The following is a 14,487-nucleotide window of genomic DNA, read 5'->3' as shown; positions in this document are numbered from 1 at the left end:
AAAATGAATTCACGCACAATATTATTTAAAAATTACTTACGTGTGATGGGAAATATGTTTTTGTTATTGTGCGCTGGAAATATTTGGGCTGGTGCAGTTAATTATCATGCAATGAGGCATTTTGTATTTTTTTTCTTACGTGCGGCTGCAACAGCTGACGTATGTGGACTGTCATTAGAAATGGCCATCTCAGTGGCTGCCACTGAGTTCGGACACGCGAAGTAGATACATTTGCTTCTTCTAGTGTATATTCATTTCTGTGAGCGTGATCATAGAACTTGCCTTTTTATAAAATTTTATCTGCCATTCCATAATATTCATAATTTGCCTGCGTAAGGCGTGTGAATGTTATGAATATATTGTGAATATTCAGCCAACGAAACATAATCTCTGAAGAGATTTTGGCCGTCACGGCTATAGCCTCCGCAGGGCGTGTTAAACTTACAACTCAGCTCTCTGCTAGAACTATCAGGAACCGGATATTCTTAAATTAATGTAAACAGCATTCTTAAACTGGTTTTGCAGGGTTTAAGTAGGTAAGCAAGATATGATAAAACATATGTATTAGCCTGTTACATATCGCTAAACAAGTGCTTTGATAATGCAAGTAGTATTTGCTTCGGCAGTACATATACTTAAATTGGAATGACAGAATATTAGCATAGCCCCTGCGTAGGGAAGACCCGCAAAGTGGTTAATTAAGCGTCTGGCCATATTACAATAACATAAATATATGCTTCCGCAAAGCAACCACAAGTCATATACTGTGTATTATTGCGTATCGGGCTACTACCACGAAAACGCATGCTATTAAGTAAATATACATTTCAAATACAAATCATCATATTCATGAAATATCTAACCTAACCTAACCTATTCAGCCGCCAGCGACTAGCTAAGCGAACTTACCGGTCAATGGCTCTTTTCAACCACATATGTATTGCCGGCTCCGCTAGCAGCGTGAAGCTCGCACTAGCGCTGAAACCAGCACCAGGGGCGGCTCACTCCGCATTTCTTCCATACATTCCGGCGGCCGCGAGTTCGCGGCTCATAAAGTTTGACGACCTTGTCGCTCCGCAATAGAACTCAATGTCGTATGCAGTCCATTGACAGATTGTTGACAGTGAGCCTTCTGTACTTGTACTTTTATATATTCTGTGCCAGCACCAAATCAATGACTTTGAATACAAGTCACGTGGAACGGGATGAGCCTAGTTCCTTATTAAATAAAGGTTGGATTAGTGGGTGTAATCTTCGTAATCCAGCTTGCCTGGTAAAAGTGGTAAATAACCAAATTGTTCCTATATCTAAGATTGTGGTAATCTATACTGGAACTGAGTAATTGGCTTGCAAAAACCTGACAATTTGTGTTGACTATCAAATTCACATCATCAAAGACTCAGATCTTTAACCCTTTATTAATTTCCTATGAGTTAGACACTTCACTTCCTTCTGTGGACATAATAATATATAAGGTTGTACCCCGCTGTATGTGAATATAACGTTGGAATTCTTTAACCTTCCACGTATAATATATATAAGAACAATTTGGATGTTTACCGTATGTAAATACCTATGACCCACATAGGGTATGATATGATCAGAGATGAATAAAATTTATCTGTACGGTACCTGTCCGAACGACAATAAGCCATGCTATACAAGGCTTTTAAATCAAATGATTGATATCGATTCCAAATCAAGAACCTTCTAGATTTCCTAGACAACTTGTCTAACATCCCACCGAAACCCGCTCTCTGGGTAAGAAGGAGGCCAAAGTTCTTTTCAAGAAAAGGGATGCACCGTAATCCTAAATGTGACGTTAGAAGAATGTACATACAACATGTACCTCTTCATTAGCTTGAATCTGCTCCTAACGCTAAAAGACGTCTCTTTAAGATTTTTAGTATCAAACACTAATTATTCTGGGAGCTTCATTCAGGCAAATAACCGCGAAGGTTATTGCTGCAAGAATATTACCAATGTTCAACAAGAACTGATCGCCGAGTCTGCCTACATTCTTCCCTTGTTTTTGACAAAAATAAGTTATGAATTATTTAGTGTCTTGCTTGGCTACTCGTCTAAAATACATAAAATGTACTAATATTAGAGCTATGCGCCTGTGACATAACTAATTTATGGGGCCAAATCAATGCTAAAATCTATTTTGGAACTATTTTTAGTCTTGTTTCAAATATAACTAAAACTTCAGTTAGGCCTACAGTCCAAGTTATTTATTTATCTTACCATAATGGGTATCCAGCAGATATAGTTGGTACTTATATATTAAAATGATAAGTGAAAACCAGTGTTTTTCTAGCTATACTACAACTTATTAGCAAAGGTAGTGCTGCTTACCATATCTAATTGCAAATACGTATATGTACAACAAAATGAAACCACTTATAGGGTGGTACATATTAAAAATGGACTGAAACGAAAATCTTATAAATTAAAAGATAATTTATTGCCTAAATAGCTGCGCTCTGTATACTACTATTATTCACCTTTAGGTGGGCACATGAAATTCGTCTTTTGTTCGTATATGCCAACTTAAATCGGCCTGGAAATACAATGCATGTACATACTGTGACATCACGCAATGATCACCTTTGTTCAAATTTGTACGTACACACTTGACATTGTTTAGCCATTATATGCTAACAAAGTAAGGAAATATTGTAGTCGATTTTATATATCTTCAAGGGAGATCCCGTTGTTTTTGTAAAATATTGTATAAGTGCACTTGATTCCTCATAAAGACTATAAGAACTTTCAAATAAATATTAATACAAAGGAATAAGCCATGAAGATAATTTTGTGTCTGTGACGTAACCTAAACAGTATTATGCCTTAGTTATACTGAGATCTATAGATCTAACATATATGCTTTGCTGTGATAAAGACAAATAGCATTGTGGCTTGTAATGCCTCAACAAGATTTCACTTTCTTTTTGCGAAGTAGATCGATACATAATGATAAAGGATCCTGAAATTAATAGAAACAGACAATACCGAAAATTATGATTTGATGGGTGAAATGAAATAAAAATATGAACTCGCTTTTAGAAATAAGATTTAATCTTATAACTTGATTCACAATGATTTATTAAAAATACAGTATTCACAAAAATAGTAACATGTATCACTGCAGATTCCACTTAGTTGGTTGAATTGAAATGATTCACCCACACACGCAGATTATTAAGTGCACTAGTTGTTTCCACCAGTTTCACTAATGATGAGGAATTAATCACATTGGCGTTATGCTGGCCACCAGGCGGTCACAGACAGGTCTCAAATATAATAAAATAGGCTTCAAATAACGGTAGGAAGCTTAATAGCAGCGTTTTACCTTACAATAAAACGCATATTAAGCGAAGTACCTTATTTGAAGCCTATAGTTTTTAGGCCGCCAGTGGCTAAAGTACTCCGTTGCAATACACCACTTTACTTTTATTACACCCATGGAGGGTAGGTTTAACTCACTAATGTATTTTATCACCTTCACCATTCAGGTTGCAAAATCCAACACCTATACACTCCAATGTATACTGATATGTCCCTGTTTTTATTTAAAATGTACATAATTAAAATAATTATTGCAACCTTTTTAGTAAATTGTACACTTATTGCAACTTTGTTTTGGTTATAATTTGAGAACCAATGAGGCAAACGGCGCCCGTAGGCGCCACCGCCCGGTGGTGAGGGGATAAAACTGGAAGGGTAAAACTGGTGGTGGGGATAATGGCGACTACTGTCAGCTAATATGTGAACCGCTACGTCATCTGTTAACAGGATTGCTCTCTCAAATATAATAAAATAGGCTTCAAATAAGGTACTTCGCTTAATATGCGTTTTATTGTAAGGTAAAACGCTGCTATTATTACCATCAGGCGTAAATACTGGTGTACCTTTGAAAAATACATTAAAAACATTACATGTGCCTATAACATTTGAAGAGTTCCCTCGATTTCTCCAAGATCCCATCGTCAGACCCCGACTTGGTGCCAATGGGACCATCTCGGGGTTATACCCGTTCGATCCAAAAAAAAATTTTGAAAATCGGTCCACAATTCTCGGAGATATCGAGTAACATACATACAAAAAAAAAAAAAAATTCAGTCGAATTGAGAACCTCCTCCTTTTTTGAAGTCGGTTAAAAAGAAGACTTTGCCGGCCTTGGCCTGCAAGGTTTGTATGAAATTCCATTATCTATCAATCGTCCTAGCCGCACCTGCAACGTCATACTTCGCTACCAATTATAAGGCACATAACATCAATATTTCATACCATGTTTGAGAAAAGATGATTTACCACCTGTGGAGCTACTGGAAGCAGTGATAAACGCATTTTTTTGCGTTGTAGTTTCCTTGCTATAGTGAGGGGAAAAGTTTTGTGTTACACTCGGGTGCAAATATATTTTACTTCTCGTGTGTTAAAAATCTCGCAAGTTCAGGATTCTATTCTCGAACCACTCGCTTCGCTCGTGGTTCAACTATAGAATCCTTTCACTTGCTCGTTTTTCAATTCCACACTCAGCGTTAAAATACAACTTTGCCCCCTTGTATAACAAATAACTATTAATAAAATAATATCGTTTGTCCGTAGCAAAATTTTATTCGTGCCACCGCGACTTCCAGCTAGTAATACTGAGTTCACATTTAATAGCGTCATGAGAAAATTAAACGAAGAAAAGCAGATAAAGAAACGTTTCACAGTATTTTCAGAAAAACCCAAGAAAACGAAGAAATATAGGGAAAGAGAACCTATGATATGTTGTTTCGTGTATTGAGGTGTGCAATAAAGAGTATTTGTATTGTATTGTATTGTAGATGATTTAACCGAAAACCAAAACCTTATAATCAATCCTAACGAATCAGATGAAGATATGCCAAGTGACGGTGGTTTATAAAAGGATTTGTTCGTTATGTTTTACTGCTTTTAATACCATTAATGATAAGTATATCAATAAATAATAATTTTTTTCAAAAATATATTAATCGTTTTTTTTTACATTCACTCACTCATTTCATTCATTAATTTTTTTGCAATCAGTACTAATCTACATTTACGTGTGTGTGTTATCATTCACTTCAACCTTCGTGGAATTACCTATATTAACGATCACTCTATTACATACTTAAAAATCGTGAAGCGATCGAACACAATGACTGTTATATTATGTTATGATCCCATGCAAGTCAATATAGAAATCGGTCCAAAATAGACGATGTCCTGTCATATCAGATACTCACAAAACCAATAATTTAATTTATAACCACCTTATTACTACCATCGCATTTGAAGAAGACGGTTTTAATTAGTAATTAAAAATCACTGCCACCTAGTCTCAAAAGTTGCTAAAAAATAATGTTTAGCGGCCCGCTTCTTGGTCACCCAGGTACATTTCCACAGTAATACCAGTGCAATATACAAACTACCCGACAAAAACGGCTTTTTAATTTCAATAAATATACCAAAACGTTTAGTGTTTCAATTTATTTTCGTTTAAAAAGAGTCATTATTTGTGTAATGGAATATGTAAAGATTTTTATTAAACCTGTAAAATATCGGCAATTTTAATACCTCGAATGGTGCAAATTTTTTATAGCACCGGCCACACTTTTGTTTACAATAATTCCGGCTAATTAAAAATAGGTATAGAATCAAACGATAAATCAAAGTCATGAATCAGTTGGTTCGATAGTAGGTAGTACCTTTCTAATGGTAGTAGTAAAACTTTTCACACAAAAAATACTTATGAATGGTCGTTACCATATCAATCACTTACCATTATATTAAAGCCTATAAAACTTAAAGTACCTAAGTTATTACTTAATTGAAAAAATACTGAGCAAACTCTCCGGTAGGTACGTAAATAAGAATGATTTTAAATTAAAAATACCATTATCAAGATTGTCTCGTTTATTAAAGAATAAGGACACTTAACAAAATTGGTAAGAAATTACACTTGTAATAATGAACTACTTATAGGTATTTAATTTAATAAATCTTATAATAGCAGTAGCAGTAGCTTACGCATTGGAGCTTCTTAAAAAAAAGTTCAATTTAATTTCACATAAAAAAAAACTGTGGTAAGTAACTATGTAGATATGGGATGTAAAACATAAGTGCTATTATAGCTCTGTTGCTGTCATATACATTTCAGGTCGGTGTGAAAAATTCCAAACAGTCTGACTAAAAAGTGGCAACATCCTAGTGTCGTCCCGTTTTCTCACACATATTGATTTGAAAGGGATGACACTAGAATGTTGCCACTTTTTAATTTCTTTTCTTTTTGGTCAGACTGCACCTTGTGACCAATTGACGGCAAAAAAAAACAATTTAAAACTTGAAACAAAATATTGAAAAAAAATCTATAATTGAGTAATAATAAATATCCGTTTAAAATAATCAATCAATCAATCAGTTATTATTTAGTATTCTACTTTCAATCTCTACCCGATATGCACTTGTAACAATATTGTCTGGCGTTTCAAACAATATGGCTGTCATCAGATCAGGCATATTATTCTCGCAAGCAAATTTGACGACACCAGCAATATCTTGCGGTTTCACTGTACTTACAAGTTTAGAGATACAATCGGTTTTCAATTTATCTAAAAGATAACATTGAGCAATCAACAATAACGGCTCAAGGCTCTCTTCAGGTAGAATCCCTAAGTACATGTAGGCCTTCAGGTGATCCAAGGTGTTTTTAGTAGCTCCATCTATTTGCATGCAGCCATTTTTGCTTTCCTTCCATTCTACTCTGCGCAGCATAGTCTTAGCCATGTCACTGTGAGCGAGCAGAATTGATCTGTGAACAGCCACAGCGCCATCTGTCCCTTGCAGTTCGAAGTCTGTAAACTCCTCGTCCAAGTAGAGTTCATTAGTCAAAATTGACCCTATAGGCATCGTCGCGGGTTTGGCTTGAATAGTAAAATTTATTTCAAAACAATACAGCAACACAGTCTCTTGTTTATTATATCCGCTGGATGAAAACCCATTTAATGCAAAACTAACATCATGTGATTTTACTTTAATCCGGTTTTCCACCCAAATGTCAGAACAAAACAATTGTTCTTGAAATTCATCGCAAACAATTTTAATGGGAAGTATGAAGTTTCTGGCTCGCTCCTTTTTCTTAATCTTCATACTAATATGAAGATCTGTACTAGGATTGGAAGTATTGGAATTATTGGAATTCTTGAATATCACAATCACTTCGGCCAAATCATCAAGGTTAATCTTTTCTGTGACAATATCAGCGTAATCAGATTTCGGTCTTACTACAGAAAATATTAGTTTCAATGTCGAACCTCGCTGAAATTTCTTCACAGTGCTGCAAATTGAATAAAGCAATAGAATCGGGATCGTGTTACATCTGTCCAATACCTAAGGCACTGGTCCCACCGCGAGATAGTAAGCTTTGAGCTATCGGCTATAAAAACGAACAAAAAATAGTCGCGCCCGTGTAAATAAAAGAGACGCGACGATAGCGCGGGCGAGTTATAATTCGTAGCCGAGCTATGAGCTACAAATCGCTCGCTGTCTCTTTTATTTACACGGGAGTGATTTTTTTGTTCGTTTTTTATAGCCGATAGCTCATAGCTTACTAGCTCGCGGTGGGACCAGTGCCTAAATAAATAAATTATAGGTCATTCTACACAGATTGACTGATAACAAAATAAATAAATAGTATACCAGGAAGTCTGAAAGCACTTATAGTAGAAAAAGTAACAGCGAATAAGCGTGGTATGAGCATGTTATGCGGAGGATAAAAATGGATAAAAATTAAAATATTGAAAAAAAAAACCCCGACATAGTAGACCGATTTTCATGAAACATGGCTTCTGACTAATTCAGCTTTCACTCAAAAAAACTAAATCTAAATCGGTTCATCCGTTCGGGAGCTACGGTGTCACAGACAGACAGACACACACACACACAGACAGACAATTAGACACGTCAAACTTATAACAGCCCGTCGTTTTTGCGTCGGGGGTTAAATAGTAACAGCGAATCGTTTAGCGTGGTATGGGCATGTTAATGAGGAGCATAAAAATCATGTGACGAGAAAGGTATTGCAAATAAATATCTAAGGAATAAACGGGAGAGGAAAACCGAAAAAAGGGTGGATGAACTGTGAGCGACATGATATGAAACTAAAGTTAATGACGGGTGTTGAGAAGTGGGCCATTTTTTTTTTTTCAAAGTTGTCCACCCCACTTTTTTTGTAACATGGTTATTTTTACGCGATTCATACACAGAATCGCGAGGCCTTTTGATCCTGCTAGGAGAAAAAAAATTCCTAAGATTTCCAAACATTTTTCAAACCTTCCATTCCGTTACCGCCGTACAAAATGTACCTATGAAAAAACCTTGGGACACTTTTTTACTCCTAAGTATTAGGTTTGAAAGATTTAGCGATTCTGAGTGGAAACCACATAAAAAATTCCAAATACAAAAAAGTGGAGTGGACAAATTTGAAAAACATGGCCCACGGAAGAAGAAAACATTCTGCGCCGACCAAAAAATAAATAGGACAAAGGCAAGGTGATAATGACGAGGTACGATTGCATGCGCGGATCCAGGGGGGGGGGGGTCACGATTGGTAGGTTGGCACCACGTACCCCCCTGATGCTCCGCGCTTGTACGATTGGTAGGTACAATAGATGCTTAGTTGAACTTTACTTACTATTTCTGCATGTTGAGTTTGTACTATTTTTTCCTTATTTATTTACGAAGGAGCACTTATAACTTAAAACTTTTTTATTTGACGTTCCGTCTTTATGACAATTATGATAGAATGTTTGAATTTTTTTTTCTGTTACCAGCCAGTATAATTTTAGTTTCCAATTTTGAACGTTGATAAGCAAAAAGGATTACTTGTAGATATTAAAATATAGCTATTATTTTGTTTAAGAACTAAGAAAACAATTCCTTTTTCTAGCACGAAAAGCTGCATATAGTTTTCTTTGTGCTTATTTACTGACAAACTTGGTTGACAGAGTATAGCTATTATTTTTTTTACAATTTTTTTTGGGCTCAGCGAAATTATAAAGGTTAATGTTATTTTTGTTAGCATTATGTGTAGAAGATTTATAGAATGTATTGGAACTCAAAAATGTCATCTTTCCGCACATAATCTAGCTTCATATTTCATAACATTTCTGAGCCGCTATTTTTGTATTTCAGGTCCTTCAAGTCTCAACAACGAGCGGACCGTAAAATGAGATTAAGTACATAGAAGTTATAAAATCATAAATTTAATATCATAATAATAAATCCGTTTATTTTCAGACAACATAAGGTCCAAATACCATCACAATTAAATTAAATCATGTATCTTATACGGAGTAATATTATCTTCGGTAATACATTTTATCTTATCGAATATATAAGATTAGCTGCAGTTATTATCCGTTTAGCTTCATTTTGTCAACAATTATTTTCTTAAACTAGGTAGTTAAAATGGCTTTCCCAATGTATAACACAGTGAAAAAATAGTAAGTACCTACTGATTCTTTTTACTACTATACCTGTTCCCATTTAATTGAGATCAGCCTTCCTTGTCCTCAAATCTCGTCTAGAATAATTGTAACGTGTGTTAGTGTGTGTGTAGGATTGTAGAATAATAACGTCAAGAAATTTGTATTTATTGTGTCTGTTATCAGTTCTGTTTTATCCATTTTTCTTGTAATTTCTCTAAAAACCTTAGTTTCTGATGGCTATGCAATCAAGACCCCAGCTGTTCTCATTAGATATAATAGAGTTTAATTTCTCCATTGTTTAATTTGCAGTACGGTGAAGAAAGAGGAGAGTGGTCCAAAATTAAGACTAATTTATTGCGTCACGAAGCTGGCTACTGACAAGGATGATATTGAAACAGAGCCTATTCTCGTGTGTCGTAACTTGGCACAAATAAAAATGGTATTCAAACCTTCTAACTACAGTTTATCTCTTAAAATGGCCATGCAGATGAAGAGGAATGAACTAGCGAAAACTATATTTCCTCCTGTAAAGATCACTTGTGGCGAAAATCCAGGAGAGTTCTATTGCTCTGATGAATGGTTAGAACTCTTGATTCATTTAAAAACAGCCGATACGACTATACTCTGCTTTTCATATGATGATGAGCGTGGGTATATAAGGGATAACATGTTGACCTACATGTTTGAAGTGAATATTGAAGCGCAATTAGTACCCAAATCGGCCACAATGCCTACAGCCTCACCAGTGACCAATCTCCTCTATCTGGATGAGGAGTTCACGGATTTCCAACTGCAAGGAACAGACGGCAATGTGCCTATTCACAAATCAGTCCTATTGGCGCACAACGATATGGCAAAGACCATGCTGCGGGATGGAAAATGGGAAGAAACAAAAAACGGCTGCATGAAAATAGACAAGGCTTCTGTGGAAACCCTTAATCACCTGAAGGCTTATATGTACTTAGAGATTTTGCCTGAAGAGGGTCTAGAACCTTTGCTGCTGATCGCGTCCTGCTACCTGATGGAAAAACTGAGGAATGATTGCATTGCAAAGGTGGCCAGAACACTGAAAGAGGAAAATATTGAACGTCTTGTTGAATTTGCATGTGAAAACAATATGCCCGATTTAGTAATGGCCATTATTTCAAACAAAACATAATATTGGAACAAGTGCACATCAGCTTATTAGGACTATTAGGAGTCCAGTAATCAAAAGAAAGCCGATATTTTTTATACTAAAAACTGTGATTTTAATTATTAATCAGAAAAGTTTGCTAAGGTGCTATTTGTTTTCTAGAGAAAGTGAAACAAAGTTTTCCTTTTTAAAAGTTTAGGAAAATTCGACCTGACTCTCCGGGACCCATCGCTGGTTCGACTCCAGCCGTGGGCAACCGGAGTCTTTGGTCACTTTTTTATGTTTCATTTATTTCAGTTTATAATTTAAGTTATATTGTGTTTCTTACTTAATGATTTTCTGAAATAAATTTATACTGACAGCATCTGCAATACGACAGGTCTCTCATTTCGGAAGTCAAATTCACTTTTTCATTGAGCTAAGACTACATATCGGAGATTTAGTGATCTTATATGGAGTTATACATATTAGATCAACCAGGCTGCACAGGATCACTGGCGACAGCCGAACTACTAGGTATTTAGGTAAGTCAAAATTCACTTTGGATCATTGAGCCTTCTAAAATAGTTTATACGTTAGTCGTTAACTACGAGAGGTTAATAACCCATCCTATTATCTTTTATTTAATGGAGTTATACATATTAAATTTATTAGGTAAGAGACCTTTTAACAATTATATTCAAGTAAGTGTCAAGTGATTTAGGCAGGTCAAAACAAATTTAGAATGGTAAAGGCTTTCACACACTTGTTCACTATTTTTTTTTTTAATAACTCGATATGTATTTGATCTAAAGAACCTTTCCTTAAAGTTAACGGAATTCAATAATAAAAACAGGGTGTATATTCTGTGGTTCAACATACCTTGTGCCTCAGATTGATCTGGCTTTCGGCAGCCAGTATTTCTTCAGAAACGGCCAGCTGCACCGCCAGGAAGCCGGTCAGGAGGTGCCTGTTGTGCGGCAGCGTCCTTGTCACCGTGTAGTTCATTTGAGCCAAGTGCGCTAGTTCTGTGGAACGGATGCTGAACTTCCAAGTATTGTGCTCCTGAGACAAAAAATAGTGCGGAAAAGAGTAGGTTCGAAACGAGTGGGGGTAAATTAATAAAACACGACCGAAAGGAGTGTTTTCAATTGACACGAGTTACGAATTTCCTTTCCGCACGTGTATCGTACGACGTTTTTCAGTACAGATGGCTTTCTCAAGTTTCGACCTGATAAATGAACCACTTTACGCAGTACGGGCAAAAAGCACCATTTTGTACTGAAAAAATACTTAGCTGACACATGACTAATAGAGATTATTAAGTTATTTTTAAACCTTTTGACGGTAAACTCTCAACACAAGGGAGCTAATAATGTAAGTAAACCTTATAATAGAACTTCTGTAGATTACTTTGACAGTGCCCGCCACAAAATAACGGGTGAACTATGGAACTGTAATCAGTGTCGCCATCTAACCGGTATTTTTTCTTGTATAATTGTACCTATTAGGACACAATTGGAGGTGTTGTTATTCAATTATGTACGAGCAATACTGCTCCTTTATAAATGAAGATACTGCGTGTCTCGATCAATTCAATTTATAAGTTTGCTCCTTTTAATCAAAAGGCGCTAACAGATCAGAAAACTAACAAGAGTGGAATCCCTGATGAAAATATCTTAGTTTTGCGCCGATCGATCTGCTTATCAACATTATGTAATAGGGATCACGACTACATAAAAAAATGGCATTCTGTTTAGTCCGTCAGTTAGATCGTCCTAAAATACTGAACACATATTTTTCGTTTTTCCTAACTACAAAGATATAGGAATCAAAGTTCCGGAGTGGGGGCTTGTGACGTCACTTCTAAGTAAAAATTGTAACTAGGCGCACGCACTGTGATACCGTCGTCATTTTTCGTTTACGAGAAAAAAGAAAAATATTAATTAGTTTTTTAGTCGTCTCGTCTATTGTATATGTATAGGTCTAGGTAGTTACCTTTTCTTTCCATACGACCCAAATAATGTGGTGTTTCAACACATGACCTTTTGACTTTTCATACAATTTCTCATTTAACTCTTCTTCAGAGGAACCAGTCAAGAACTCTGAAATTAAACAGTTTTTAGGGTTCCGTAGTCAACTAGGAACCCTTATAGTTTCGCCATGTCTGTCTGTCCGTCCGTCCGTCCGTCCGTCCGTCCGTCCGTCCGCGGATAATCTCAGTAACCGTAAGCACTAGAAAGCTGAAATTTGGTACCAATATGTATATCAATCACGCCAACAAAGTGCAAAAATAAAAAATGGAAAAAAATGTTTTATTAGGGTACCCCCCCTACATGTAAAGTGGGGGCGGATATTTTTTTTCATTCCAACCCCAATGTGTGATATATTGTTGGATAGGTTTTAAAAAATGAAGAAGGGTTTACTAAGATCGTTTTTTGATAATATTAATATTTTCGGAAATAATCGCTTCTAAAAGAAAAAAAAGTGCGTCCCCCCCCCCCTCTAACTTTTGAACCCTATGTTCAAAAAATATGAAAAAAATCACAATAGTAGATCTTTATAAAAACTTTCTAGGAAAATTGTTTTGAACTTGATAGGTTCAGTAGTTTTTGAGAAAAATACGGAAAACTACGGAACCCTACACTGAGCGTGGCCCGACACGCTCTTGGCCGGTTTTTTAATTTCAAACTGCAGCTCGGCAAAATATGGAAATGGAAGTAATCGTATTTATTATGGCAACACTTACTGTTCTCATACAAAAAGTGACTCAATACTTGTCCTTTAGTACCGTTTGGTAGACAACATTTCGTAACCGGCTACAAACCGGGAATCTTGATTCCCATTTTGTAGCCGGTTCCCATTGCAGGTAATCTTGGTTCCCATTTTGTAGTATCGGATACACTATTAAATTGTCTGGAGAAGGAAAGCCGGCAGAATCGAGTTCTATGTACGCCACGCCATTGTTAAAAACGTTATAGATCCACACTTTTTCGTCAGACCGCAAGTTAAGTTAGAATACCTATATAGAGAAAACTATAGATAGATTACCTTTATGCAGTTTCTCAGCCACTTTCGCCATGATAGCACTGTAGGGCTCCTTGTCGGGCGCGTAACCCAGCTGCATCAAAACAGACAAAACTGTAACATCATTGCAGCGTCGCCAGGAAGGCTTCCAATACAGCCATGAGTTAAGCTAAACGATATTATAATACCTACGTACTATACCTACCTACTCACGTGATTTGGATTTTCATAAAAGGAGCTCTAAATTTGCTTCGCCATAAAATTTATCAATTTCAATACTCTGCTATGTAGCCATAGCTACTGCAAGCAATTTACAGGTGAGTAAGCTTGTAGTTGTGGCTAGTGGAAGCCATGTAAACGGATATGGAAGAAAAGAGAGATAGATATTTGCGGTTGCACAAAACGACATACATCTAGCTAGAGCCCAGCGACTGGGTCGATGGGGAACGATGATGTCGTTATAGTAGATAATAGCAATTTCTATCGCTCTTGCGCATTGTCACAAGAGCCAGACTACGTTGCGATCGGCGTCAAACGTCAGCAATTGTAATTCGGTAGACCGGCTGGACAGATCGAAAGAAATAATGTCTAAATTACCTGTGTGCCAGCATTGAGCGACATCATAATATCGTCAGCGGTCAAAGTCGCTTGCGGCGCATCCTGTAACGGCGTGAGAAATACAGGTTTCGCCGAGAACACGGCTACGAGGAATAAACAGCCCGCAAACAAGGTCTGGACTGCTAGCATTGGCCATCGCCTCCTAAAAAAGTAATAAATTCAAGGCTTAATGCCTGGGCAATTGGGCATCCATGAAAAGAAAGAATAAAAAGTCAATGTGAAAAAGAA

The 14,487-nt window shown here is 36.4% G+C and overlaps 2 protein-coding genes and 1 pseudogene across 4 annotated transcripts; 2 read left to right on the top strand and 1 right to left on the bottom strand.

Moving 5' to 3' along the window:
* Positions 1-610: 610 nt before the first annotated feature.
* Positions 611-708, top strand: LOC125225885 (annotated as a pseudogene).
* A 5,716-nt stretch (positions 709-6,424) lies between these two features.
* LOC125225296 lies at positions 6,425-8,757 on the bottom strand. The gene is made up of 2 exons (XM_048128937.1): positions 8,705-8,757; positions 6,425-7,348 (listed from the first exon to the last, which is right to left on the bottom strand). Exons 1-2 carry the CDS (start codon positions 8,713-8,715, stop codon positions 6,430-6,432), a joined length of 930 nt encoding a protein of 309 aa, XP_047984894.1. The 5' UTR covers positions 8,716-8,757; the 3' UTR covers positions 6,425-6,429.
* A 689-nt stretch (positions 8,758-9,446) lies between these two features.
* Positions 9,447-11,002, top strand: LOC125225298. Of its 3 annotated transcripts, XM_048128942.1 has the most exons (3): positions 9,447-9,515; positions 9,810-10,412; positions 10,457-11,002. In XM_048128942.1, exons 1-3 carry the CDS (start codon positions 9,481-9,483, stop codon positions 10,476-10,478), a joined length of 660 nt encoding a protein of 219 aa, XP_047984899.1. In that variant the 5' UTR covers positions 9,447-9,480; the 3' UTR covers positions 10,479-11,002. The 3 variants fall into 3 exon arrangements, with proteins under 3 accessions (XP_047984899.1, XP_047984897.1, XP_047984898.1); XM_048128940.1 differs by having other exon boundaries at positions 9,810-11,002; XM_048128941.1 differs by having other exon boundaries at positions 9,473-9,519; positions 9,810-11,002.
* Positions 11,003-14,487: the final 3,485 nt, after the last annotated feature.

Source organism: Leguminivora glycinivorella, chromosome 4, assembly GCF_023078275.1.
Source record: "Leguminivora glycinivorella isolate SPB_JAAS2020 chromosome 4, LegGlyc_1.1, whole genome shotgun sequence".
In the NCBI taxonomy this organism is placed as follows: Eukaryota; Metazoa; Arthropoda; class Insecta; order Lepidoptera; family Tortricidae; genus Leguminivora; species Leguminivora glycinivorella.
Note: the sequence above shows the minus strand (reverse complement) of the source record. Positions and strands in the feature narration are given on the sequence as shown.

Bases quoted from the DNA above. Each gene is read 5' to 3' on its own strand.
- LOC125225298 (XM_048128940.1), top strand. From the start codon at position 9,481: ATGGCTTTCCCAATGTATAACACAGTGAAAAAATA. The intron at 9,516-9,809 runs GTAAGTACCTAC...TTTAATTTGCAG, and splicing joins TATAACACAGTGAAAAAATA to TACGGTGAAGAAAGAGGAGA.